Source organism: Theropithecus gelada, chromosome 4 (genome assembly GCF_003255815.1).
Source record: "Theropithecus gelada isolate Dixy chromosome 4, Tgel_1.0, whole genome shotgun sequence".
NCBI classification, from domain to species: Eukaryota; Metazoa; Chordata; class Mammalia; order Primates; family Cercopithecidae; genus Theropithecus; species Theropithecus gelada.
This window is the reverse complement of record NC_037671.1, coordinates 130,079,756-130,106,972: the sequence shown is the minus strand read 5'-3', so window position 1 is coordinate 130,106,972 and position 27,217 is coordinate 130,079,756. Positions and strand designations below refer to the sequence as shown.

General features: G+C 40.6%; 1 protein-coding gene across 3 annotated transcripts in view; it reads right to left on the bottom strand.

Annotated features, from left to right (window-relative positions):
• PRKN (parkin RBR E3 ubiquitin protein ligase) overlaps positions 1-27,217 on the bottom strand; it is a 919,793-nt gene that overhangs the window by 184,027 nt on the left and 708,549 nt on the right. For all 3 annotated transcript variants that reach the window (XM_025384066.1, XM_025384067.1, XM_025384068.1), the window contains one exon: positions 15,997-16,058. In XM_025384066.1, the coding sequence (XP_025239851.1) occupies positions 15,997-16,058 (62 nt within the window). The remainder of the gene's footprint in view (positions 1-15,996; positions 16,059-27,217) is intronic.

Below are 27,217 nucleotides of genomic sequence, written 5' to 3'. Positions count from 1 at the left end.
AATGATATGATACTATGCTGAAGGCAGGACTGAGACGAGAAGCACAGATGGACAGTTTAGGCCAGAGAAAGAGCTCTGTCCTTGAGTAGGTTGGAGCAGGGGATCTAAAGGATGTGTGAAGGGTTGGCCTTCAGAGGGAAGGCAGACATCCTTAGGAGAAGGAGGCCCAGCTGAGAGCTTAGGCCCAGGTGCAGACAGGCAGAGGGGGTACTGGGATTTGAGGAAGAAGAAAGGTATGAGTGACGAAGGAGGGGGAGGGTGGAGGAAGTTGGTATCACTGCTGGGCAGCACCCAGGCCCCCTGAGGTCAGAGATGACGAATTTAAAGGAAAACTCGTTTGTTTCTCTGCACAAACACTGAGCTGCAAAGGCAAAGTACAAAGAATGATGGATTTAAGTTTGGTTGGAGTTTTGCCGGAATTGTAAAGGGAAGCAGGACATCTCTCAATCAGCTCCCGCATATGACTGTGAATGATGTCACGGTGATCCGCCAAGCCTCTCTCCCTCAGCTCTATTCACCTTCCACATATGACTGTGAATGATCTCACAGTGATCCTCCAAGCCTCTCTCCCTCAGCTCTATTCACCTTCCACATACAACTGTGAATGATGTCACGGTGATCCGCCAAGCCCCTCTCCCTCAGCTCTATTCACCTTCCACATATGACTGGGAATGATGTCACAGTGATCCACCAAGCCCCTCTCCCTCAGCTCTATTCACCTTCCACATATGACTGTGAATGATCTCAGTTTCCATCAAGCCCCTCTCCCTCAGTTCTGCACCACTGAACTGCTCAACCTACTTTTTTGTCTTGACATGTCCAAATCCTTCCACATTGAAAAACAAACAAACAAACAAAACAAACAACCCCACACTTTTAATTGTAAATATCACATAGAATAAGCTTAATACATTATAAAGTGACCAACTTTTTAAACACTATCCAGGCCAAGACACAGAACTTTACCAGGGCCTCCTAAAGCCCTCCATGTATCTATTCTCATCATAATACCTTCACCCCTTCCTAAAAGACACCATGGTTTTTGTTTGTCTGTTTTGTTTTCTTTTCTTTTTTTTGAGTTGGAGTCTTGCTCTGTCACCCAGGCTGGAGTGCAGTGGTGCAATCTCGGGTCACTGCAACCTCCATCTCTTGGGTTCAAGCGATTCTCCTGCCCCAGCCTCCAGATAGCTGGGACTACAGGCACCTGACACCACACCTGGCTATTTTTTGTATTTTTGGTAGAGACAGGTTTTCACTATGTTGGCCAGGATGGTCTCAATCTCCTGACCTCGTGATCTGCCCACCTCAGCCTCCCAAAGTTATAATCAACTTTCTTGTTTTTCTTTATCACTCAAGGTTCATTTCTAACACTACAGTTCCTTTGGTCTGTTTTAAAGATGTGTTGTTTAGTCCATCACCCTCCACTGTCTTTTTTCCTTGCAATTTATTTGTTGAAGAAAGCAGGACATGTGAACTATAGAGTTTCCCAGTCTTCATTTTGCTGATTGTATCCAGTGTTGCAGTTTATAATGCACCTTGATAATTTGTTTCCTATAAATTGATAATTGGTCTATAGGCTTCATTTAATTCAGCTTCTTTCCTTCCTTCTTTCCTCTCTGCCTACCCCCTCTCTTTTCCTCCTTTTTTCCTTCCTACTTCACTCTCTTCCCTTCCTCCTTTTTCCCCCTCCCTCTATCTCTCTGTCCTCCTCTTTCTCCTCTTCCTTCTTCTTTCTCTCTCTCTGTAATATTACTTCATAGATGGTGTTTTGTACTTCTATCAGGAAGATTATAATGTCTTTCTCTCTTTTCAAAATGTTAAGCAGCCATTAACATTCAGTAACTAGATTAATTTATTGGGATTGAAAAATGATATTTTAATTCAAACATTCCTTCATTTATTAGTTAGAATACTTCTACTTTTGGTTACCCGGTGATATTGTTTGAACAGGAAAGGCAAGCTAAAATATTTGATTCTTCTTTTTCAATGAACATTTATAAACTCATAAACTTACACATATTATGTGTTAGCTGTGTTTTAATCTAATGCAGTGATTTTTTTTCTTGAAGCACAACTATCTCATCCCTGGCCAATGGTAATCCTATCAAGTTGACTTTCCATAACATGAACCTGACACCACTTAATACCTTCTTCACTATCTGCTATGGAAAATTACTCAGGTTCATCTTATACATTTCCTGCCCCAGACCAGGAGTTGCCAGCTTTTAAAAGAAGCACTGCTTCTTAAAAATTTCAAGACCATAAATTGGGTGCTAGGCATGTTCAGTGGTCCTAAGTTAGTCATTATTTCTAAGTCCTCTCAGTTCTTACTTTGAAGGAGAGGTATCTCAGAACTACAAGGTTTTTACTTAACATGTTCTATTTTACATCTGTTTCTCCCTTTCTTCCACACTGGTTCTCAAGAACACAGAAGATGACATAATTACAATATTCCATAATTGCTCATTTGCTTTTTCTCACATTACACAATTTCAGAATAACAAAACCATCACTGTGCCCACGATTTCTAAAAACTTCAAATATGTTTTCATATGCTCTACTCATTCTCCCACAAAATTTTTAAAATAATTGTAATGTATCCACACTGCTAACACATGTGGCCATTCCAAACTATGCTCTCTTTCTCTTAGCCTTCATGTTATCTTCTACACACACACACACACACACACACACACACACACACACACACATATGCAGGCACAACCATCAGTCCTTATGTTGATGGTTGATGTTTCCCCAGTAATTTTGATTGCTTGATTCTTGTTCTCTAGTAAATTCCTCAGGGAGAGTTCCTGGGAAATATATTCACTGAGTTCTTCCATAGTAACAGTTTATTTAGGGCTTTTATTCTTGATAATGAGTTTGGCTGAATAAAAAATCTTTATATTACACATAGAAGGAATATATGGAATTACAGTTTCTTACATTGTACATATAAGGAATATACAATCCCGATATATTATACATACAGCGATTGTATATATGTATATGTGTATATATATTCTTGTATATATATTTCCCCCTTGAGTATCTGAAATCTCTTACTTCATGTTCTTCTGGCATAAAGTATTATGGATAAGCCTGAAAACACTGTTTTTTTTCCCCTTTGTAAATTAATTGCCCTCTTTTGCCTAGATGCCCAAGGAATTTTTTTCATTTCTTTAGAATCCAGGAATTTTATTAGAATATATCTTGGTGCTGGTCAATTTTGCATCAATTTTCACAAGCATACTGTGTCAGGAAAGTTGTACTGAGTTTAGTTTTTAGTATTCACTTTGCTCTGTTGCTTTGATGTTTTTCTTATGTCATTCCTAGTATACATATATTGGATCTTCTTTACTTCACTTCTAATTCTAACAGCTTATCTCAAATCCCTTTTTAATTTTCTTATTTGTGTTTTTTAGAATTTTCTTCATTTTTCATTTTCTATTTCTTTTAAGACAATATCTATTATATGTATTTATGTAATTTCCTAATAACTTGGTTCACCTTGAAAAGGTTTTTTCGGCTTTCCTCTGATTTGGGGCATTCTTCCACTGTTCATAAGGATGCTATTTTGTTCTTCATTCACTGCATCATTTTAATAACCTTGTATGGGACTGAACCTTGCTTCTTTTCTGTTAGAGTTTTACCTTGTTCCTCTGCTGTTGCTCAGTTTTACATGAAATTAGTTCTCCTGCAATTTTACAAAGAGGTAGAATGCAGAAAAGCTGTGGACTTTTCTCTTCTGGTGTTTTGGGCAGTGTTCAAAAACATGGGGGCTTCCTTTCTGCAATCTTACAACTCTGTTATCCCATTTTTAACTAGACTTTCTCTTTCCTTTTTTTCTTTTCTATTCTGAGCAAATTTCTCCTCAGTGTGGGGCTTTGTCCTGAGAGGGGCCTTTGGCGGGGTAAATCTGGTGACTGCATGAGACCTAAAGTGCTCCAAGCCCTTTAAACCCTTATTACAGACTTTTGCACTCATTCCTCTATCCTTTTGTGCATCCACACGCCCTGAGTTTGGCATAGTATCTTGTCAATAGTTTGTAGACAGTAAATAACTATAAATTAATAAAATCTAACTCCATTTAGTGACAATTAATTAAAGAATTCTAATAAGATAATCAATAGCAATGGAAATTAATAACAGTAACTCAAGATTATGTTACCTACATAATTATTTTAAATTAGTTGCTCTTAAGTAATTGACCATTTTCTCATTTGACAACAAATCACCTAGTCTATTTAATTTAGTTAGGTAATTTTATTATTATGACAATAGCTTTTATCTAGGAAGAAGTTAATCTATGGAGAAAGTCCAATAACAATTTAGAAATTCTTGTTGACTACATTCATAGTGGTCTCAAATGTTGATGGAATTTTAAAAATTATGTCCCCCTTTCCATTCATTAGCTAGGGAATTTATTAAAAATTATTGTATTTATTCTGTTTATGATAAACTCAAGAGCATTTGAGCATATAATTCCTTTTTCAAAGGAAGACAAATATTTTAACATATGTGCCTGGGAATTTCTGTTGATGAAAAAGTACACAAAATACCTGAAATATGCCTACTGAAAGTATTACTTTTCAAAATTAACATTGTGACATTTATAAGAAAACACTGACCTAGAAAAAAGAATGTGCTAGTATTTGTAGAAAGCTTAATATACTAAGGAAATCATTTAGTCATGTAATTATATATCATTAGCTAAGATCCTTACTTAGTTACCTTCAAGATACAATCTATACTTTCCATAATCCTTTTAACCATTTACTGGGACGAGGTTGAAAGTACATTAATGGAGAGTCGTGACAAACTAGCACTAAGTAATACAGAATACTGTACCTCAGTATAAAACATGTGTGATAGTGGTAAAGGAACTAATAAATCTACCCCAAGTGGTGGAAAGGAATAAACACTGTTCCCTTGATATTCTTGCATTAGTTCCAAGGGCTTTTTAACTTATCAATATAGAATCGCATTTTATAAACAGCCTAACTTGGAGGAATGTGATTAATTTATAATGTGAACTGGGTTTATATAGAGTCCATCCTCAACTGAGCTCAAGAGTGGAAATTATCTAAAAAATCACTCATGCATGTTTTGTCTATGGAATGCCCAGTGAGCGTCTGTGTGTGTGTAGATACGCCAATATTTACATGTCAAACTATATTGACAGTTTTAAGTTATTATTAAAAATAGTTTGCAAAATTCTAGATATGATTTCGTAAAGTGAATAATCCACAGACAACTAAAATAATTTTGAATTGATTGTACAATATTTGTGAAAATATTTGAAAATAAATGTAAATATTCACAAAGAATACTACTATGAACCCAAGGAAAACAATACATGTATTTCTCCTGTATTTTATCAGATTATAGCAAAAAAATACATTTCATTAGTATGCGTTCTGTAGGTAGAATCTTGACTCACTGCTATACTTTCTATTTTATTTCTTTGGGGAGGAAATTATTCAGTCTTTATGTGTATGCTCATGGATTCTCTTAAGAACAAAAACTATTCATTTGAAAGCATAAAATTCATAGAAGTTTCAATAAACTCATGTTTTAAGAATTTCAATCATGGGTCATGGGCGAGTATAATGAAATAGATATTGTATTTTGTTGGTCTGCAGGCAGTTAGGAGACCTGCATTTGGGTAGAAAAGTGTTCTACAATGAAGGAATGGTTGCAAGTTCAAGCCCCAGAAGGGCCAGTGAACTTCCCCTTTCTTGCTGACTGTTGGCTGCATGTTAAGTACATTAAAGGCACATGGGTGGTCACCTGAGAAGTGTGGCTATGGGGGAACCAAGCGTAAACATCCCCCACCATCGAAACACCATCCAAAAGGCCTCTCCTCTGTAGGAGGGGACAGGCTGCTTCACTAGGACGCTTAATTTGCATGCTTTCATAGGAAAAGAAAATCTAATTTTAAAATCTGCAAGAAATGTGAAGTACAGGGATCCTAGGTAAGACTCAAGCCTGAGAGAAATGGCAAATGTTCTGTCAAAATGAGTCAATGCTTGCCAGCCATCCGGGAGCTGTGTGGCCCCCTTTGAGGTCCTCCAAGCTAAGGAGGTTGATTTTGTGCTGTCATGGTGTTTCCCAGAGTATCCTTTTGGGGGCACTCAGGTACAGCTCTTGGGTCTCCTTTGCTTCCCCACACCACTCCATAAATTCTAGCTTTTGTTACATCTCAGCCAAAAGCACTTCCGGGACTCCCTCCACGGGCTTTTCCCTCAATCCCTCCTAGAGCAGAGGGGTCCTGATCAGGCTTCTGTTCACTGAGCTACTGCTGTGTACCAAACCACAGCACCGACACTTTGCTGCTCGGTAAATTCTCTGTCCACTCTGTGAAGTGATGGATGTGGCCCTGGACGCCACAAAGAAGTGCCATCTTTTGCTGACATCCACACAGGCAGGAAACCCACAGTGCTGCATTAGAACTAAGGCTGAAACTTTCAAGACTACGCTTTCCACAATACCCAGCTGCCTCTGTCTCTTATTCCCTTTTACTAAAAAAAATTCAGTCAGGCACAGTGACTCATGCCTGTAATCCCAGCATTTTGGGAGGCTGAGGTGGGAGGATTGTTTGAGACCAGGAGTTTGAGGCCAACCTAGGCAACATAGCAAGATCCCATTTCTACAAAAAATTTCAAAAAAAATTACCTGGGCATGGTGGCATGTACCTGTAGTCCCAGCTACTCAGGAGGCTGAGGTGAGAGAATCATTTGCACCCAGAATTTCAAGGCTTCATGAGCTGTGATCACACCACTGCACTCTAGCTTGGACTAACAGAGAGAGAATTTCTCAAGAAAAATAAAATAAAATTCAGTTAACTATTCCTCTGTCATCTTCTAGAAACTAATGAAAAATAGTTTCCTCTTTGGATGAAAAAAACTATAATAACATCATAGAGGAACATCAGCTTATGATTTAGCCATTTCTTCTTGCTATGCGGACAATGTTCTGTTTTCTATATGCATTAGAAATTTTTTTCAAAAAAGAAGCACTCCTTAGATTGTCAGTAATCTTCATCTTCCTTTTTTTTTTTTTTTTTTTTCATTTGCAGGTAATTAGTTTGAGAGCATCTGTGACAGTCTAAGTGGTGGCCCCCATGGCACTGCTGTTTTTCTTCTCTATTCTGTTGCTAATAATGTTTTCTTCATCCCTGGACACCTGTCAGCTACTGATGAAGTGAACTGGCTCAAGAAAGGGCTGGACCTTGTTAATTGCATAGAAAAAACTATCAAGATGGCTGAAATCAAATGCAAAGAGGCAACATTAAACAAGACCTAAAAAAAATAAAAAAAACCCAATAAACAAACAAACAAACAGAAAAACAAGCAACAGACCATATCTGGAAGTACAATTTATGATTTTTTTTTCAGGTATTTCAGGTAATCCAATGCCAAAAAGCATCTCATCTTCTAGTGGTTGTGGAATCTTCTGGAAAAGAGATCCAAACCAACTGGCTTCCTTGTCCCCTCTCCATGTGTGACACGGAGCAGCACCCACTGGAAGGGAAGGACTACAAAGGCTGTTTTCCTCACAAGAGTTCCTACAGTTGATGTGACTTCAGAGACTCCTGTAGACTATGTAAACAGGGTGGCAAAGCGCCCTGTCCTGATGGAGTCCACTGCAGAAAGCAGGGTTGTCTGTGGCTGTAAATTATTTCACTCTTTGCTCTTGTCCCAGAGAAACAGCTTTAGGTAGTACCTAAATCTGCAAATCCAAGAGCCTTGTCCCTCGGATAAAGAGCTTTGCCTCTGTCTTCCTTGAAAGGAGCTGGGGCACAAGTCACTGCCACCATCCTCCTTCCTGGCTCCCTGGGTTTTTTCTTTCCCTGAATTCAGTATTTTCCCCTCTCTTCCTTCTGCTCATCCTCTAGAAGCTCTTTGTCCAGTCCTGAAGCAACTGCGATGGTTTCTAGGTGATTCTGAGGGAAGGGTGACATGTCATTTGTCTGGAAGTTTTGTGTAAGGCTACGGGTGGGGCAGTGAAATGGGTTAGCTCCACTGAGCATTTAATGACCCAATTAGAACTTGGATGACCCAAAATATTTTTAAAAATCATCTGGATTGTATTAGATGGCTTCATATTTATAACTATCTAAAATGGACAAGCCCCTAACACTGAGGAGGCCTTTTGGGGTGAAGACCGAGAAGCTGCCTTAATGCCAAGGCACGCCTGAGCACAGGTGAGAACAGCCAGGTGCTCTGGATGTCCACCGACGTCCCTCCAAAGATCATCACAATGCATCCCTCATGCCCCACATCATCACTTCAGAGGCTCAAGCTGCCCATCATTCTTATCACCCAAACTCTCAGTCCCACATGGGTCCATACGTTTCCTAGTATCAGCCAATTTCCATGCTTCCCTCTCTCCTAAGCCCTTTTTCTGTGTCCCCTGAAATCCCTGTTCATGATAAACTAATTCCCCTGTATAATCAGCCTTTTGAAAGGTTTCCCTGTCCACACTGACTTAACTGAAGCTGATCCGTCTCCCTTGCAACCTTTTCAAGTGAAGACTGCTTTTCATTTCATGTTCATATCCTTCAAGGCCAGAGGCGAAGCTGGTTGTCCCCTGGCTCCTTAACGACACCCCTAAATGCTTGGGTTCCTCTCCCTTGCAAAACCCACCACTCCTCTGAGACCCATGCTTCACCCTCACCTCCTCACTGCTGCCCCCTGATCTCCTGGATGCAGCCCCTCATTCTTGGGAGGCTGCAGCTTCAGGCTGTTCTCACCTTTCCTCCAAGTCTTGTCATTATTCTGGGGACTTGCACTCCTGTATGAATAAGCCACCATCAGTCTATTCTTTCTGTTTTACCTTCTCATCCTGCTGACCTTTTTTTCATCCTTCTATTCTCAGGATCCATCCCCAGGCCCTGTCATCCTGAGAAATTGTACTACCTCTGAAATTCCAATTCCAAATATGTCTCTTTCCAATGATCACCTCTTATCTTTCTAAATCTCTTGCTAAAGTATGAACATTGTTTAAATTCTTCAACGTCATCAAGACTTCTAATTAAATGGCCCCACATTTCCTCTCCAGCATGGGCCTCTCCAAGCCCACCTTCCTTCCTGGTCTGACAGCTTCTGTCATCCACCACCAGAAGCATTGCCTGGAAAACACAGATCTCCATGGTCCTCTTTATCTGAAGGCAAAATCCCAGGCCTGGAAAACGTTGCCTCCACCTTCCCTGGGTGTGCACCCCTGCAGCTGAACACAATGGCACAATGGCTTTCTCTTAAATAACTGACCACAAACTTCAAATGAGCCTTTACCACTTCCTCAAGATTGTATTGTGTTTCTCTAGTGATATGTTTTCTCTTCTTTCTTCCCCTCAACCCTCCAAAAAAAGGGGGTGAAATAAAAAAGATGAAATGAGGATAGTTACAAAAGATAGGAGATAGAAGTTTTTTTTTGAGACGGAGTCTTGCTCTGTCGCCCGGGCTGGAGTGCAGTGGCCGGATCTCAGCTTACTGCAAGCTCCACCTCCCAGGTTTATGCCATTCTCCTGGCTCAGCCTCCCGTGTAGCTGGGACTACAGGCGCCCGCCACCTCGCCCAGTTAGTTTTTTGTATTTTTTAGTAGAGACGGGGTTTCACCGTATTAGCCAGGATGGTCTCGATCTCCTGACCTCGTGATCCACCCATCTCAGCCTCCCAAAGTGCTGGGATTACAGGCTTGAGCCACCGCGCATGGCCAATAGAAGTTTTTAAATAGCAAGGGTAAGAAATATTTGTATAAATGTTGGCAATAGTTATGATAATTAGTAGAATTAAGATAAGAAGTGAAATAGTTATAGAAGAGAGTGAATTTATTACTTTTATTTGGAGTTGCACCAATTTTTTGGTTCCTAAGACCAATGTAGGTAGGGCCTACCTCTCTCCAGCCATCCATACTTTATATTTCACTGAGGAGAGGGGAATCATGGCTGATGTCCTGACGTGCTCAACAGATGTTTCCTAAGCATATTCTAAGTGTCAAGTACTCTTCTATGTGGAAGACACAGCAGTGAAAAATGACATCTGCCTTCATGGAGCCATCATATTCCATCTCTCCTCTTCACATCCCTGCAACTACGAACACGCCTGCACCTGCACTTACCCTCTCCAGCTCTGCTCACAACACAAAAAGTGGCCTTCCTCCTGTTAGGGGCCAATTCCTCCCTCTGTGCTGGATCTGAGCCCTTCTTACCTTCCAAAGTACTTCCCTTCTTCAGTTCTCGGATCTCTCTCTCAAATCACCAGGTAATTCATCTCTACGGAGTCCTTCCTGTGAGTGTAAAACAAGTTCTGGCCCTTCAATCTTTAAAGAACGGTCTTGTGGTTGCTGCATTTCTCTCTCTTCATAGCAAACCCTCTAGAAGGAATTATCCTCCCCTTCTGTTCACCCTTCATCCCATAAAACTATGGCTCCTGTCTTTACGCATCCCCCAAAACTGCTCATTATGGTCATTTGTGATTTTTGCCACGATGCCACAGGTGAAGGATGCTCCCTGGCTTCATCTTCTGCAACCTCTCAGTAGCATTCAACACAAATCACCATTCCTCCTCTGGAAGGCCCGCCTTCTTGGCTTCCCCAATACCATAAATCGCCATTCTCCTCTGGAGGACCCACCTTCTTGGCTTCTTCAACACCACAATCGCCATTCCTCCTCCGGAAGGCCCGCCTTCTCACCTTCTCGGCTTCTTCAATACCATATGGCCCTGGATTGTCTTCTACTTTCCTTGAGGTTCCTTCTTGGTCTCCTTTGCTGTTGCTACTCTTTACCCAATTTCCAAACGTTGGTGTTCCTTAGGGTTCATCCAATCATGGTCCCTCCTTTCTTGGCTTCTCCTGAGAATCCCCATGGATGTAAAATATCCTCTACATGCTGGTAATTCCGAAGTTATCTCTCCATCTCGGACCTCAGGTCTCGTTGTCCTCCAAGCTCCCACTCACACATCCAAGACTTATCTCCTTCTCCATGCTTCAGGCATAGCAAATGTGTTCAGAATTGAAGCTCACATCCCATGCCTCTGATCTCACCTGCTCCATTTTGCTCATCTCCATCGAATAGAACTTTCAAACTCCTTCCTTTCCCTGGCCCTACAGCCAGTCAGTCACCAAGTCCTTGAATTCTCCCTCTCAAGATTCACTTCTTTTTGTCTCCGCTGCCAACTGTCTTAATCCAGAGCCTCTCCATATTGCAACAAGACTGACATACTCAAAATGTAATTTGGATAATGCTAGCCCCTTGCTTAAACCTTCAAGGATTTCCCACTGAACTCACAACAAAACCCATATGCTTAACCCTGGCGTCCACGGTCCAGGTGGCCTTCATCTTTTGGCACTGTCTCTCTTGCTTGGTATTTTCTAGCCACCTTGGTTGAATTTAGTGTCTTGAATAAAGCAAGCTCTTCACCTCCTTGGGGGCACTGGATGTGTGCTTTCCTCTGTTTGGGATGCTCTTCTGCCCACTCCCGTAATGATAGCTCCTTCAATAGCTGGTGTCACCTCAACGCTTAGTCTCAGGGCTTCTCAACCACCCCTCATCTAAAGTAGGTGACATATCTATTTGTTTCTATCCTAGCATCTATTATGATCAGTAACTGTGACTTCCTCGTTTACTATTTTATCCAACACTAGCACAATGCTAGTACAAGAAGGTATTCAATACATTTTTGTTGAATGAGTAAAGGTTATTTCCATAAAATTTTGGTGATTCAACCTAAGGTGGAGGAAGCTGGTATAAATGGAGGTACTTCTCAAATGCAATTGGTCCAAAGGCCCTGCAAACCTTATGGACTCCAGACATCACACCTGATTTCTGTAGGGCTCACCTAGAACTGCAGAGTGACTTTAGTTTCCTATAATGTGATAATGTCTTTGCCAAAGAATTTGGACTAGGGGGAAGGAATGTTGAAAGGTGCTATATGAATATGAATTGTGAACACAAATCGGAGAAGGGGCTAAGAAGCTAATATAAATGTATTATTTTAAGGAGTTTATTTTTGTTTCGGGAAGGCAATGACATATAGTGTTTAATTTTTAATCCAAATCTAAAAAATCAAGATACCTACTAAAGATCAATGAAAACAGAAAGGAACCACATACAAAGAGATTAGAGGGCTGCTGTGGGTCTCTGCCATCCGATAATGAATTAGTAATTAACCAGCATCTTTTTAGGTTTTATCAACTCATTTTCTAAGTGAGTATTATACTTATTTTACTGTCTATTTTGTTGCCACTCTGGAAAGCTGATTGTAAACAGCGTTTGAAATCAGAGAAGCTTTAGTATAGCACTTAATATTTGAAACTTACTTGGCATCCTATTTATTTACAAATATTCTAAGAGATGATTGAGCTTCACTCTCCCTTGTCTACAGAAAGCTAAGTTAGAGAGACAAAAATGATTTGTCCAAGAATGCTTGTAACAGACATTAATATAAACATTTTATTTGATCAAGTGATGTCAGTTGCCTCAAGCATCCAGTGAGATCCCAAGAGTTTCACCAGCTCCTGGAGCAGCTGCCCCCACCGCTGGCAGGAATGCTGGGGACAAGAGCTCTCTGCTTCCTCTCGGGAAACTCATTGCCACCATCTGCCTAGAGGCCAGTAGGTCTTGTCATGAATAATCAGAATATAAATGTTGCTTACTGAGATGCCCTGTTCATATCAGTCACCAAAGAATGGCTGACTCCTATGCCATCTCTCCAGGCTGAGCCCCAAGCTCCACATCCACTCTGTGTATCCTTTTTCCTACCACATATTCCAGCTGCCCCAAACCCTGAGACCCTTCCACCGTGCTTGGGGGACTCACGGACAATCAGCAGTAACTGCCCCGTAACTGCAATCTGCTTTCTCAATGTTGTTCTTACATTCTTCCCTAACTGAAACAGGCTTGTACCCGAGGACACTACTTCGCCTGCAGCACCCTCAAATGTTTTTGCGACTGCACTCCCAGTACCATAAAGCATTGCTCTACAGCGTTGTAAGGAAAACATTTTCCCTTTCTCCTTTTAAAGCCCTCCAACTTTCCATTTCAACCCATCAGCCTACACCATGCACTATTTCCCCTTCTGCAGTCAGCTACTGACATCCACTTCTCTCTCTCTCCCATTTCTCAAATCTTCAGTTTGCAATTCTGGAAGATCTCAGTGGGCACATGGGTGGTACTCCCAACTTTCTGACTTCCCAATTCCATGACCTCAACTTCTCTCATCACCTTGTCCTCCATCTGAAATCAGACACACAGCCTCTCTAGGCATCCTCTGACCTTGTCGGTGCTGACTATGCAGCTCCTCCACAAGCTCAATGTGAAGTCTTTCATCCTTTGGCCGATGCCTGTTTGTCCAGTTTAACCCTTCTAGTACTCAAATCCCAAAAATTCTTCGAGCCACTAGTGTCTGTAACCAACTTTCCCTGTCCTCTCTCTCATCTGGCTTCTCTGCTTGCCCAGCTGAAGTTTCATGGTCAGTCATGATCACTCCCTTAGATTCACCCTCAGCTTACTCTGTTGTTGTAACACTGTAAGATGAGATCCACCCTCAGCTTCTAGGCCTCCCTCTTGTTTTTGTTACATTTCGATGGCAAAACTTCAATGCCAGTGCCTTTTCTGCGTCTGTGCCTACACAGATGAGTGTGTCAGAAAAACATCCGGGGGATTGACCTCATTCCAAATTCAACCATTTCGCAGGTTTATTCCCTCCGCACCCTCCTAAATGACAATTTCATTATCCTCTCCTGACATGGTTTCGCCGTGTCCCCACCCAAATTCTCATCTCAAATTGTAACCCCCATAATCCCCAAGTGTCAAGGGCGGGACCAAGGGTGGAAGCGATTGGATCATGGGAGTGATTCCCCATGATGTTCTCATGATAGTGAATGAGTTCTCATGAGATCTGATGGTTGTAACAACTGACTGGCATTTCTCCTGCTTGCACTTTTCCCTCCTGCAGCCTTGTGAAGAAGGTGCCTTGCTTCCCCTTTGCCTTCCGCCATGATTGTAAGTTTCCTGAGGCCTCCCCAGTCATGTGGAACTGTGAGTCAATTAAACCTCTTTCCTTTGTAAGTTACCCAGTCTCGGGTATTTACTTATAGCAATGTGAGACCAGACTAATACATCTCCTTTCCCTGTAAAACTCTTCCCCCATCTTTACTCTCAGCTGATGACCTAGCTTCCTGTTTCACCAAGAAAAGAGAAACAACCAGCAGAGCTCTTACAGAAGGTTTACCATCAAATCCAATTCTCATATATCTGTGCCTGCATATTCTGCACCCACTACTGTTACCAGGTGGAACTGGCCACTCTCTTGTCGAAGCCCATGCCTACATCTTACATCTGAGGAGATGATTACTGTTGGTTTCTTTCCTTACTAATTACCCATTGACTCTAAAACAAAAATGGAAACAATCTGCAAACATTGGTACAAGTTCGAAGAGAAGGCTCCACTATCTGAGCAGAAATGTCAGGGTAACAACCAGTGATTCTTGCTGTAAGAAGTCTTAGGCTTGTACTGGAAAATGGCTGTGAGATCCAGGTGTCTTCATAAGTAGTTATGTTTGGGAGAGTCAGTTACCGACTTTTACCTGCAATATGCGATGACTGATTTCGTTTGTATTTGAATACACATTTATGCCTGCTATTCTGGAAACTCACAATATAAAAAAATGAAGGGAGTGTCCTGTGATTCTCTAACTCCACGATGTGGAAGTGATTCCAGTTTCTTATCCTCTCCTAACTAATCCTTTTGTTTTTATTCTCATATTGGAAATGGGCAGTTTTACTTTGCCACATATATACAGCAATCAAAAACACACAAACCAAAAACTCATTGATGAAAGTGAGCTGCCACATCTCTATTTGCATATTTCCTGGTCAAAGTTGGCAGAGACGATCTTTAGGAGTAAAAATAAATAACACTGGGCTGGGCGCGGTGGCTCACGCCTGTAATCCCAGCACTTTGGGACGCTGAGGCAGGTGGATCATGAGGTCAGGAGACTGAGACCATCCTGGCTAACATGGTGAAACCTCATCTCTACTAAAAATACAAAAAATTAGCCAGGTGTGGTGGCAGGTGCCTGTAGTCCTAGCAACTCAGGGGGCTGAGGCAGAAGAATGGCCTGAACCCGGGAGGTGGAGCTTGCAGTGAGCTAAGATCATGCCACTGCACTCCAGCCTGGATGACAGAGCGGGACTCCGTCTCAAAAAATCAATCAATCAATCAATCAAATAAAATAAATAACACTGGAAATTAGGTCAACCAACCTTTTGCCAACTCTTTAGTGTATTTTAAGGATAACTTGACACCTAGATTTAACATACTAATACAGAGTTCGTAGTTCCATATAGGGATCAAGAAATGTATTTTTAAGCAGTCCAAACTATATATGTGTGTACATATATATAATATTTAGCACCCTGAATTATTTACTTAGCATATCTATTTAAATTATGACATGCCTCACTGAGCACAACACAGCATTTAAATAATCCACTTTCAATGGCCACCCTTGGTATAGATGTCACATGTTCCTACCCGTGTACAAAGAGGCTGTCATGAAATACAGATAACAAACACACAATACAAAAACCTGGTAAAAAAAAAAAAAAAAAAAGAAGGAAAGAAAAAAGCTCACACATTCACCCACAGACAGCAACTCAGCAATGTCTGTGACCATCAATCCCTCAGGCATAATTCATCTCTGCATGTATTTGTTTGCTCGTCTGCCACGATGCAGTGCCTGCTTCCTGCTGGAGTCTTGAGATGAAACACACTGGCAGATAGCAGATGTAGCAATTAATAACCTGTCAGGTCTGATGGATAGAAGAGGAAAAAAGTGTCCTCACACATATCTCCACCATGGTTTTCTTCCCCATTTCAGGGCGCCCAGGGTCAGGAGACATACTCGGCCTCCCTGGGGAGCCCAAACTGTCTCATTAGCGTCTATCTTTCATGGCAGTCTGATGCAGCCTTTGAGATGCTCACTCACCTGCTCTTCTCCCAGAATCCTGAAGTGATGGAGCTCTTTAATCAAGGAGTTGGGACAGCCAGCTGTTGGAAAGAAGAATTAATCACAAAAATGTCATTTTCACTCTGTGTGGTTATATGTTCTTACATACAGTTATGACTATCAACCGCCAGTGTTGCCTTTTGGGAGGACACAGATGTGTACCTGAAAAACACACATCTAACCAACCACAAAAAAAGCCAAACCTTCAAAAGAGCTATGGCCACTGCCTGGCCTCCAACTGCACCTCTTTAGAAAACAGTTGCATGTGACTGTAGCCAGGCCTTCTCTCCCCTCTGATTGTGATCTGGCCTTAGGATATCATGCCACTCTGGTTCTTAGAAACATGTCCAGCATGTCACTGGTTCCTCACATACAGCCAGGATTCCGTGGGGCCAGAGTGGGGGAGTTGGTGACCACAGGCTCTGACTTATTCATCATGTCCTGTTTGCTCACCCTTAAGGCCAGGGGCCTGCTCATGGAGAGGTAAGAGCAAAGATAGGGTAGCAGGACATCCATTCTTTGGAGGGCTCAGCTGGGGGTTAGCACCTTGCCTGGTTTTGTCAAGAGGCTTTGTGAAGACCTATTAGGTCCTGTGTTTAAGTTTGGAAAGGCCATCTTACAGAAGGACCAAGAGACAAGGACCAAGAGAGAAGGCCCCAGCAATTCTGGTGCCCATCACTTTCTTGTTCCACCCAATCAATCCAAGCCCCTTCAAACTTTCATATTTTCCTTCTTCAGTTGTAAAACGAAGTAAATAGATCAAATAAATAAATGAATATATATATGTATATGTGTGCATTTGTGTATATATATACATACACATATACACACACACATATATACACACGGAATTAAAATACATGTATAAAATATAATTATATAATTATATTTAATGTATAGCTATGACTTATATATTTTTACATAACTCATATATAAAAATAATATAAAAATTGGCCTAAATATATATATTTACATATAATAATATAATATATGTAATACATATTCTATGTAAAATAAAATACAGTTGACCCTGGAACAATATGGGCTTGAACTTTGTGGGTCCACTTATACACAGATTTTTCTTCTGCCTCTGCTACCCCTGAGACAGCAGGACCAACCCTTCCCCCCGGCTCCTCCTCCTCAGCCACCAGCTGTGAAGACAATGAAGATGAAAACCTTTATGATGATCCACTGTCACTTAATGGGTAGTTAATACATTTTCTCTTCCTTAGGATTTTTCTTATTAACATTTTCCTTTCTCTAGCTTACTTTAAGAATACAGTATATAATACATATACCCTATAAAATATGTGTTCATAGACTATTGATGTTATAGGCAGGGCTTCTAGTCAACAGCAGGCTATTAGTAGTTAAGTTTTGGGGGAGTCAAAAGCTCCACATAGTTTTTTGACTTCAGGGATGTTGGTGTTCCTAAGCCTCACATTGTTCAAGGCCCAAATGTATAGATACATACAATTTAGGCCAGTATATGCTTAATATCATTTAAAATGTGTTGCATCCCTGTCTTTTCAATAGAACTATTCCTCGATATTAGCTTGTAGTGATTTATACTATTATTTTTTTGAGTCAGGGTCTTACTCCAGGCTGGGATGCAGCACGTAATCATGGTTCACTGCAGCCTTGACCTACTGGCTGAAGGTACCTCTTGCTTCAGCTTCCTGAGTAGCTGGGACTACAGGTGTGTGCACTACCAAGCCTGGCTAAGTTTTTTTTTTTTCCTAATTTTTGTAGAGATGGGATCTCACTATGCTGTCCAGGCTGGTCTCAAACTCCTGGGCTCAAGTGATCCTCCCACTTCAGCCTCCCAAAGTGCTGGGATTATAGGCATAAGACACTGTAACTGGCTCATTTATATTATTCTCTCCAGAAACAAAATTGATATAAAAATCTGTTTCTTTGAGATAAGACCTATGGATTACATAATCTATTAAACTTCCTATTAAGGAAACTGGATTGTATACAGAACATATCAACTAAACGATGGAGCCATTTCTCATATTCCTCAGCATTGTGATGTGACAGTGGTCAGAAGCCCTGAGAGTGTTTGTCTGGGGGAGAGCAAGCTGAGGACTGAGAAAACCTGTATTCACACAGATGAAGGTACTCACTGCAATAAAGATTAGATTTGTACATTGTTTCAGAGAGTAGGATTTAAACCAACAGAAAAAATGGAATAAATTGTCTTATAAGATAGTAACTGCAGGTTTTTCAACACACACGAAATGGATACTTATGCAGGATATTTTAGAGAGGAATTTTACTGGGTATGATGATGAATTTATGTGTCTACTTGACTGGGCTAAGGGGTGCCCAGATAGTTGATAACATGTTATTTCTGGGTGTGTGTGTGAGACTGTTTTTGGGAGAGACTGGCATCCGAATCAGTGGACCAAGATCCACTCTCAGCAATGTGGGCAGGCATCGTCCCATCCACTGAGGGTACTGAGGGTCTGCACAGAACAAGAAGGCAGAGAACGACGAATGCTCTTTCTCTTCTAGAGCCTTAAAGATCAGATTTCCTGGTTCTCAGGCCTTCTGACTGCAAGACATACATGACCCCCAAACCTGCCGCCCCTAGTTCTCAGGCCTTCAGACTGAGACTGAATTAGACCAAAAGCTTTCCTGGTTTTCCAGCTTACAGATGGCAGATTGCGGGACTGCTTGGCTGCCATAATTGTGTGAGCCGTTCCCCTAGTAAATGTCTTCCTGTCTCTTTCTCTTTATAGATCCTATAGACAGAAAGGTCCTGTTTCTTGGGAGAACCCTGACTAACACTGAGTTCATTCCAATTCCAAAATTCTATGGCCATGTAAAATGCTGGAACATAGTTTTAGCCTATATTATACAACATTTCATACTTTGAGAAAGTACTTCATAAATGTTTACTGAGTAGTACAAAAGATTATAAAAATGTGCATAAAATTTAAACACAAGTGTAAACAGATGATCCACCAAGAAAATAAATAAAAATCCTGGCCAGGTGTGGTGGCTCACACCTGTAATCCCAGCACTTTGGGAGGCTGAGGTGGGAGGATCACGAGGTCAGGAGTTTGAGACCAGCCTGGGCAATGTGGTGAAACGCCATTTCTACTAAAAATACAAAAATTAGCCAGACGTGGTGGTGGGCACCTGTAATCCCAGCTACTTGGGAGGCTGAGGCAGGAGAGTTGCTTGAACCTGGGAGGTGGAGGTTGCAGTGGGGCAAGATTGTGCCACTGCACTCTAGCCTGGGCGACAAGAGCAAGACTTTGTCTCAGTAAGTAAATAAATAAATAACCCAAGGTGAATATTTTAGTAGAAAACACAATACATTAGCTTCCACAGGCATGTCTGGTACTGTAGAGAAGGAAAACTAGATCCTACAAGTGAGAAACAGATGCTTGAGCTTGAGTTGCTTCTCCAACTAGAGTCCATGGAGACCTGCAGGCTGGAGATTCTTTTTGAGAAGTTATTCATTTTGGTGTTGTTATTCTGATGATTACCTAAACGATAGTAAAAGTGTATACTCTGGAGCATTTGATTGGCTTCAATTCAACCAAAAACTGCTATGAAATTCAGCCTCAAGTCAGTTCCTGTGCTTTCGATCTCTTTGGGAGCAAGTCATCGTAGTTGAGTTTGCTGAAATAAATGAGAAAGGAGTGGATAGAATGCAAGGGAGGCTTCCCCCATCAGTCACGTCCCATGGTCTGGGGGCGAATGTCGGAAGGGTAGAGTCACAGGAGAAGTGGTGGGGGAAGGGAGGCAGCCCGCAGCTCAGGGTCCCAGGCCTGCTGAACTGGAACGAATCTGGGCCAACCCGTCAGGGCCCTGTTTGGATCCCAAGCACTGCTTTAGTGTCGGTAAAATGATGGCCTCTGCCGTATTAAATTGATAGAGTCCATCAGAATATTTTGGTCTTGTACTTTCACTTATACTTAATTGATACGTTTTTATTTGGGCCTTCTAGTTGTATAAGCATAAAGTATTTATAGCTCAGTTTATATCTAGATGCATTTAAGCCATATTGTCTTAAAAATAATTTCATTCAACCTTGGGTGTTTTGGAGGATTTTTTGTTTCTTTACAAGTGGTCTTTTATGTCACTCAAACTTGAGAAAATGGCTTTGACTTATTTTAATCCTGGGTAAAATAAGAAACAATATTTTAAATTAGCTTATCTTCAGAATTTGTATTCTGGCCGTCTCCTAAGATACAAGCGAAAGGACTGATGTTGATGATAGCTCATATATAAACATCTTTCACAGAAGACTACATAATTACTTGAAACACCTGGTAGGTTCAAAAAAACCACCAAACAAGACCAGACACAGCGTAGACTTAGATGAGAAGAGCTGGAAGGGGTCAAGATATTTAAGAAGACCGTGGACGGCTATCTGCAAACTGTGCTCATCACAGGAACATTAGTATAGGAAATGGCCAGATATAAACTCAGTGTGAAGATGGGGCTTAAAAATAACAAAACTAGAACTGCAAGACAGGCACACAGAATGCATTCATGTAGGGAGACAGGAAAACGTTAGTGGAGGGGGCGGAGGTGGCAGGGAGGAAAAAAATGGGCCTGACGAATAAAAACCACAGTACTACTTCTGGATTCGGAGCGACAGAGACCATGTCCAATCCTTCCATGCCCTTTAAGCATCACCTCCCTCACATATGGGTTCTTCTGCATTCATTTTTGGTAAATCTGCATTGACTCTTAATGACCGCATATTATTTTATGTAATGAGTATTCCTTACGTAATACGTGAGTAAGTTCTCACATGATTTTTTCTCCTTTGGGTGCTTGATGGGTGAAACAGGTATGAAACTCACTGCTTTTCAACTTCTGAGATTCAATCTTTCCTCATTGTGAAAAGTTACAAAAATCACCTCCAGAACTCTGACCTCTTTATTGTATCTCAAAGATTCCCGGCAGCATCTCTGAGACTCTAATAGAAGTGTTTGGACATCTACTGGCACTTAAAATATTTGTATATGCCATATTCTGTCCTCACTTTTCTTTTTCTTTTTTTCTTTTGAGACGGAGTCTCGCTCTGTCGCCCAGGCTGGAGTGCAGTGGCACGATCTCAGCTCACTGCAAGCTCCGCCTCCCGGGTTCATGCCAGTCTCCTGCCTCAGCCTCCCAAGTAGCTGGGACTACAGGCGCCCGCCACCTCGCCCGGCTAGTTTTTTTTTGGTACTTTTTAGTAGAGATGGGGTTTCACCGTTTTAGCCAGGATGGTCTCGATCTCCTGACCTTGTGATCCGCCCATCTTGGACTCCCAAAGTGCTGGGATTACAGGCTTGAGCCACTGCGCCGGGCCTCAGTCCTCACTTTTCTTAAGCACAAGGTTCTCCTTAAATTGTTATTCTGGCCTTTCTAACATGGGAAATACTCTCTTTGCTCAAGAAAACAGAACACAAGAAATAGAGTAGTGTTTTTACCTATTGACACTGTGTTACCTTTCTTGATAAAAGCCTATTCTTCTCTATCTTTTCTCTCTTTTCTTGTCCTGGATTCCACTTTTAAAGCCCATCCTGCTGTCCTTGGCAATTTAAAAGAGAATTTCACCTTGTTCCGGGCTATCCTCATGCCATGCTCACAGGTTTATGTTCTTCTGTTGTGTTTTTTCTCCCGTTATTAAACCCCTCACTCATCTCTTGCCTGTGTTTTCTACAAATCTGAGCTCATTGGTGTTCAATGAATACCAGCTTTTTGGTATTAAAAATGAATAAGAGAATTTGTTAAAAAGCATGTAAAGACAGGATTGAATTTTTTTTTTTTTTTTTTTTTAAAGACAATGTCGAAACCGGGCCTTTTATTTCAATTAGTATCTGTAATCAACATTTACTTTCATTCTGTTGCTATACCTTAAAGGTCATTTTATCATCTAACTGGGAAGCTCCTCAGTGAAAATGCGTCACAAAGTTGTGTAGCATTTCCACAAAGTCACTGACAGCTACTGAGAAAAAGCAACCCAAAACAAAACAAAACAAAACAAATACCTTTGAGAGGTTAACTGAGCCACAATGTTTTCAGAAAGCTTTTGGTGAATTTCCTCAACAATCATGCTGTAAAGCAGGAAAAACTCATTTGGAAAATATATTCCATTGAGAAGCATTAAAAACCACATGAGTCTACAATCACTATTTTTGCTTTTAATTTCCATGCAAATCATCACAGGAGCAATTGTGATATCCTTTGGGTTCAATGGAAAATCGTGAGCACCCAGGCTTGGGATAGAAATGGAAATGGATTTCAGCTCTCTGATGTGCTCCCGGCACCGGCCACATGACGCAAATAATCTGCAATTTGCAGATTGCTGCTGTTTGGTGCGAAACGCTTTGAGGATTAATTTCTCTCTTGGCTATCGCTTAGAATCCCTAATGTGGGCTTGACAATTACAGTAACCTTCTATTTTCCCCCTAAGTACAACTTAGAAAAGGAAACCGACTAACGATGAAATGGCATCAAAAATAAATGATGATTCAGTGTGATCAAAGACAATGGAGCGAGACTGAACACTGACCTCTGAGCACAAGCCAGAGAGCGTGGGCCACATCTGCAGGCTGGGCTGCAGCAGCGAAGGAATCCAGTGGGCTGCTCGCTCATCCAGCTAAGCCAGGTTGATTAGGGTCGCCAAACACTGTTCTGAAGTAGCCATTTCTGAATTAGTCTGAGAGCCAGGCGTTAATAGGATCCATGGAAAACTCACTAAGCTATCTTGACAGAGCAATTGCATTCAGTCAGCAGTAGGACTTTATATAATCAAGTTCAAAGCATTATCATTTTCATAAATAAAGCCAAGCTTATTTTAATCATTTCTCTCTGCTGATGGGTTTTTATTTATAAAGGATTATTCATGCATTCTTTCTCAATAGCCAATACTTGCTGTCTCAAGATATCCTAAGCCAGTTAAGGAGAATCCTGAAGATATTCACCTTCCACCTAACACCTACTTATAGGTTTACACACTGGAGGGAAACTTACATGGTTATACAAGGAGATACGTAATAGAATATTTACTGCAACATTTTTGTAATAACAGCAACAACAAAAAGACACATCTAAAATGACCATCAACAGGAAAAGAGATAAAATCACTCAACAAATAGCCTGTTGTGCACCCACTTTGTGCCAGGCACTATTAGGGCACTGAGGTCGCATCTGTGAAAAATTAAACAGACAAAAATCCCTCATCAGAGCTCGCATTCTAAAGGGGTGAGAGACAATAAAAATAAACTAATAAGTAGGTAAATGATGTAACATTTGGGATGGTCATTAGTACTGTGTGGAAAAGAGAAAATACAACAGTATAAAGGGTAGGGTTGGCTAATGTAAAATTAGGTGTTCATTTCTTATTGAGACCATGACACTGAAGCAAAGATGTTTAGGGAGTGAGTTAATATGAGTTAGCTAGAGTGAAATATATCAAAACAGATAAATCTCAAAATCATAAAGGTGAGAAAAATGTTGCAATCATTTATGCACAATGCAATGTCATTTATAGAAAGTTTAGAGAATCTATTAAACAATGTCGATGCATACAAATATACTAAGAATATAAAATAATGCATGCAAATGGTAAACGCCCCTGAAGTATGTATCAAATTCAGGGGAAGGGGAAAGAGGAACAGGAGCATAGAAGGGCAGTGCTATTCAAATCTGTCTCTAAAGTGTATTACAATCATTGCTAATAAGAAAAGCTAATACTTCTGTGACACTTAGTAGGAACAAAACACTCTTCACAGTGTTTTGCGTGTAGTTCATTTAATCCTCACGACGACCCTGTAAGGCAGGTACTATTTTTATCCCCATTTTAAAGATGGTGAAATCGAGGCCGAAAAAGAACTAAACTAATGAAGTTATCAAAGCTGGGTAGTGTGTACATGGTCATTGATTATGCTATTTTAAATATCTAACTGGATGTCTGGAACTTTTCATAATAAAAAACTCTAGATGAAAACTTTAAAGTACATCTAAAAATAACCTTGGAAAAGACTGAATAAAAATTCAATAATGTATAGACCTGAGTTTATGAACATATATAAGCATGAATGTAGTTTGGAGAAGGAAAACATTCCATACAACCACTAATTACTAGGCATAACTTACCTGAGTAGTATAGCATGAAACTTTGTAAATTTTGATGCTTTCAGAATAAGCTGAAAGAAGCCATGAAATATTATTTATTCAATTTCTTACTTGTAGATGAGGCAGTTACCAGCCCAGAGGCATGTGAAGTATCTTCTAGGAGCTCAACATAGTGTGTATGAAGCTCAGATAGCTGTGATTTCATAATTTTTATCAAAATTGATGCAGATTGATATTTTCTGGTTTGTTGTAGCTGCTGTATTAATCCAAACACCCCTGCTGGGTCAACTTCTAGTGGCTACGAGATTATCTATCTTCCATTGAGGTGCCAGGGAAGAATCAGTCTCATCCATAATGAGACACAATCAGAAATTTTTATTTCACAAATAATAATATTATCCTTATTAGCAGGAGGTGAATTCCAAGCAAATATTCATTGATTCTTCATTGAACAACTCTTCAGTGTACATTTACTATGCATAACGCCAGGGGCCATAGAGAAATCATAAACGAATTAGGCAGGGATTATGCCTTCCTGGAGTTTGCAGAAGAAACAAGACGTACATCCACAAACCAAGTAGATGTAGAAAGAGCCAAGTGAGCAGAGAGCAACCAAAGAGGTATAAAAAAAAGAAGAGGAGGAGGTGGCTTGGAATCAAAGAGGCCAAAGCCTGGAGTGTCTGAGGAATCCAAGCAGCTGCTTGGCTGCAGATGAGAATCGAAAGCACCTGCATACACACAGCCTACCTACTGGGGCTGAGAACTGAGACCACTGAGACCTAATTATTTGTTCCAGAAAAATCCTTCCCTGGAAGATAAGCTTGTAAAGCAATAAATAACTTCACTGTTTGCTTCAAGAAACTTCTGCAAATAATTTAACCAGACAGTTTGCTCATCTGAGTAGCCATCTCTCTTAACAGGAAATCAGACGGTTCACCTAGGCAATAGCTCTTGTATAAGACAACAGTTTTCCTTATGAAGGCTTCCTTAGGACTTTGCCTTACTGTGTCCACTGACCCCAAACTACTTTGTCATTGATCTGCTCAACTCCAAACAGTTTCCCACCTTGAAAGATCTGCCATAAGCACTTAAGCCCAGATCCGCAGGCTCTCTGAACACCCTCCCCGACCTCTCTTTCCTGTGACACCTCCATGACTGTCCACACGATGGCGTCACTTCCTGCACTAGATCTAATCAGCGCTGCTCTGCAGTAGATTTTCTGTGGTCATTTGGGAGATTTGAGACAGAGGACAAGGTAGAACATGCAGTAACAAAAGATGAAAAACAATTCTCATTTTTCCTATTTGTATGTTGTTACGATGTCAAAACAACTTAAAAATTCTAAATTGTGTGTATATTCTTGGTGCTTTGCCTCCATCTTTGAATGTCATAAAGTTCTTCCTTTGTTATTGACCTATATTTTGAGTGATTGTGATGATACATTTTAGAGGGCGGGTGTTTTCAACATCCAGCATCCCTCAGATCATAAATTTAATTTGGTGGGTCAACACATGAGCGGCCACTGGGAATGGGAGGCTCTCAGAGTGAAAAGGGATGCTTATCCATTATTTTCTTTCTCTTGCTGCTCTCAAAAGTTTGTCCTTGGTTGACACCAGAGAAGGGAAAGGGAGGAAGTGAAGGAGATGGAATTTTGTGCTCCCTTTAATGTGTTTTTCCATAGATTATGGTGGTTGGTTGGTTACCCGAGTGAACATGTCAATGTCTAGTTAACGTCGGGGGAAAGAGAATCTGTGGGATTGTTATCCCCCAAGTGGATGCAACCAAAAAGGGCACTCAGATTAGGCACATCCCGATCAGATAAGGCCTAGTTAAATAGGGCCTAGAGGCTCAGCTGGGCACCTAATTATCATGGTTAATGAGGTTTCTTTAGGAGAAAAGAATTCTGAGTTCCAAACAATTTATAGACATGAACAATTATGGAGCACTCCCCTGTTTATAAACGGGAAACTTTTGGAATTTATATTTGTACCCCATACTTCATCATACAATGCGTTCTGTAAACTGGCCTTCCTTGGGGGCATATTCAGGCACTATTAAGTTTGGGAAACTAAATCATATCCAAAACAATTATTAAATAAATATAAGTCATTGGACTTTAGGAATTGATGCAATTCCTTAAACTGAGGAATTTATTAAATGGACACAATTACTTAAAAATGAGGTAAAGAGAAGGGCTGGGGATAAAGTGGAATGGGGCAGGGGAACAGAAAAGAGTTTATATTTTTACAAGTACTTAATGGTATTTTTTGTTTTTGTTTTTGTTTTTTTTTGTATTTTAAATTCATTTCAGTAATTTCCCTTGTCACTTGAGTACTGTGCATTTCGTTTCTCTTATTCATCTTAGTATAGGCATAATTGCATTCATTACTGAAAGGCATATTTCAAATTCTTATAAAAAACAAAACTCAATTATTTTGTAAGCACTCTAAGTATTGCCACTTAAATTCATCACTGCTTTTATATAGCATCACTGCTTTTATATATTTAGAGTGTATATGCTGGGGTGAGATACATTTGAAAGAGATTTTAAAATAAAACAAAAATCCAATTTAAAGGACAACTAATAGCTTCTATGATGGGGGAAAACCCACACAGCTTTGAGTATATTGTTAATTACACTCTGGTTTGATTGCCCAGATCTTTGCATTTTATCACATGAGAATTAGTAATTATTCTTTATTTTAATTAGCCAAAATGATGAATCTGAGTACTTCTCATCTGTCAGAGAGTTCTACCAATGAGCTCAAATTTGCTCTTCATGTTTTGAAGAGCAGCATCACAAGCGTTCAACCAGCTGCCTCTAAAACACAGAGACCTTGAGCCTTGGTGTGCCGCTCAGGTGACTGCACCATGGCCCCAGTATAAGCAACTCCAGACAGCTAAATCCAGCCCTTCATCCTGCACATTTTGATAAGAAATTCATTTATGGACAGTTTCTTTTGTTGTTGTTGTTGTTTGTTTTTTTAGATGGAGTCTCACTCTGTCGCCAGGCTGGAGTGCAGTTGTGCAATCTCAGCTCCCTGCAACCTCAGCCTTCCGGGTTCAAGTGATTCTCTTGCCTCAGCCTCCCAAGTAGCTGGGAATA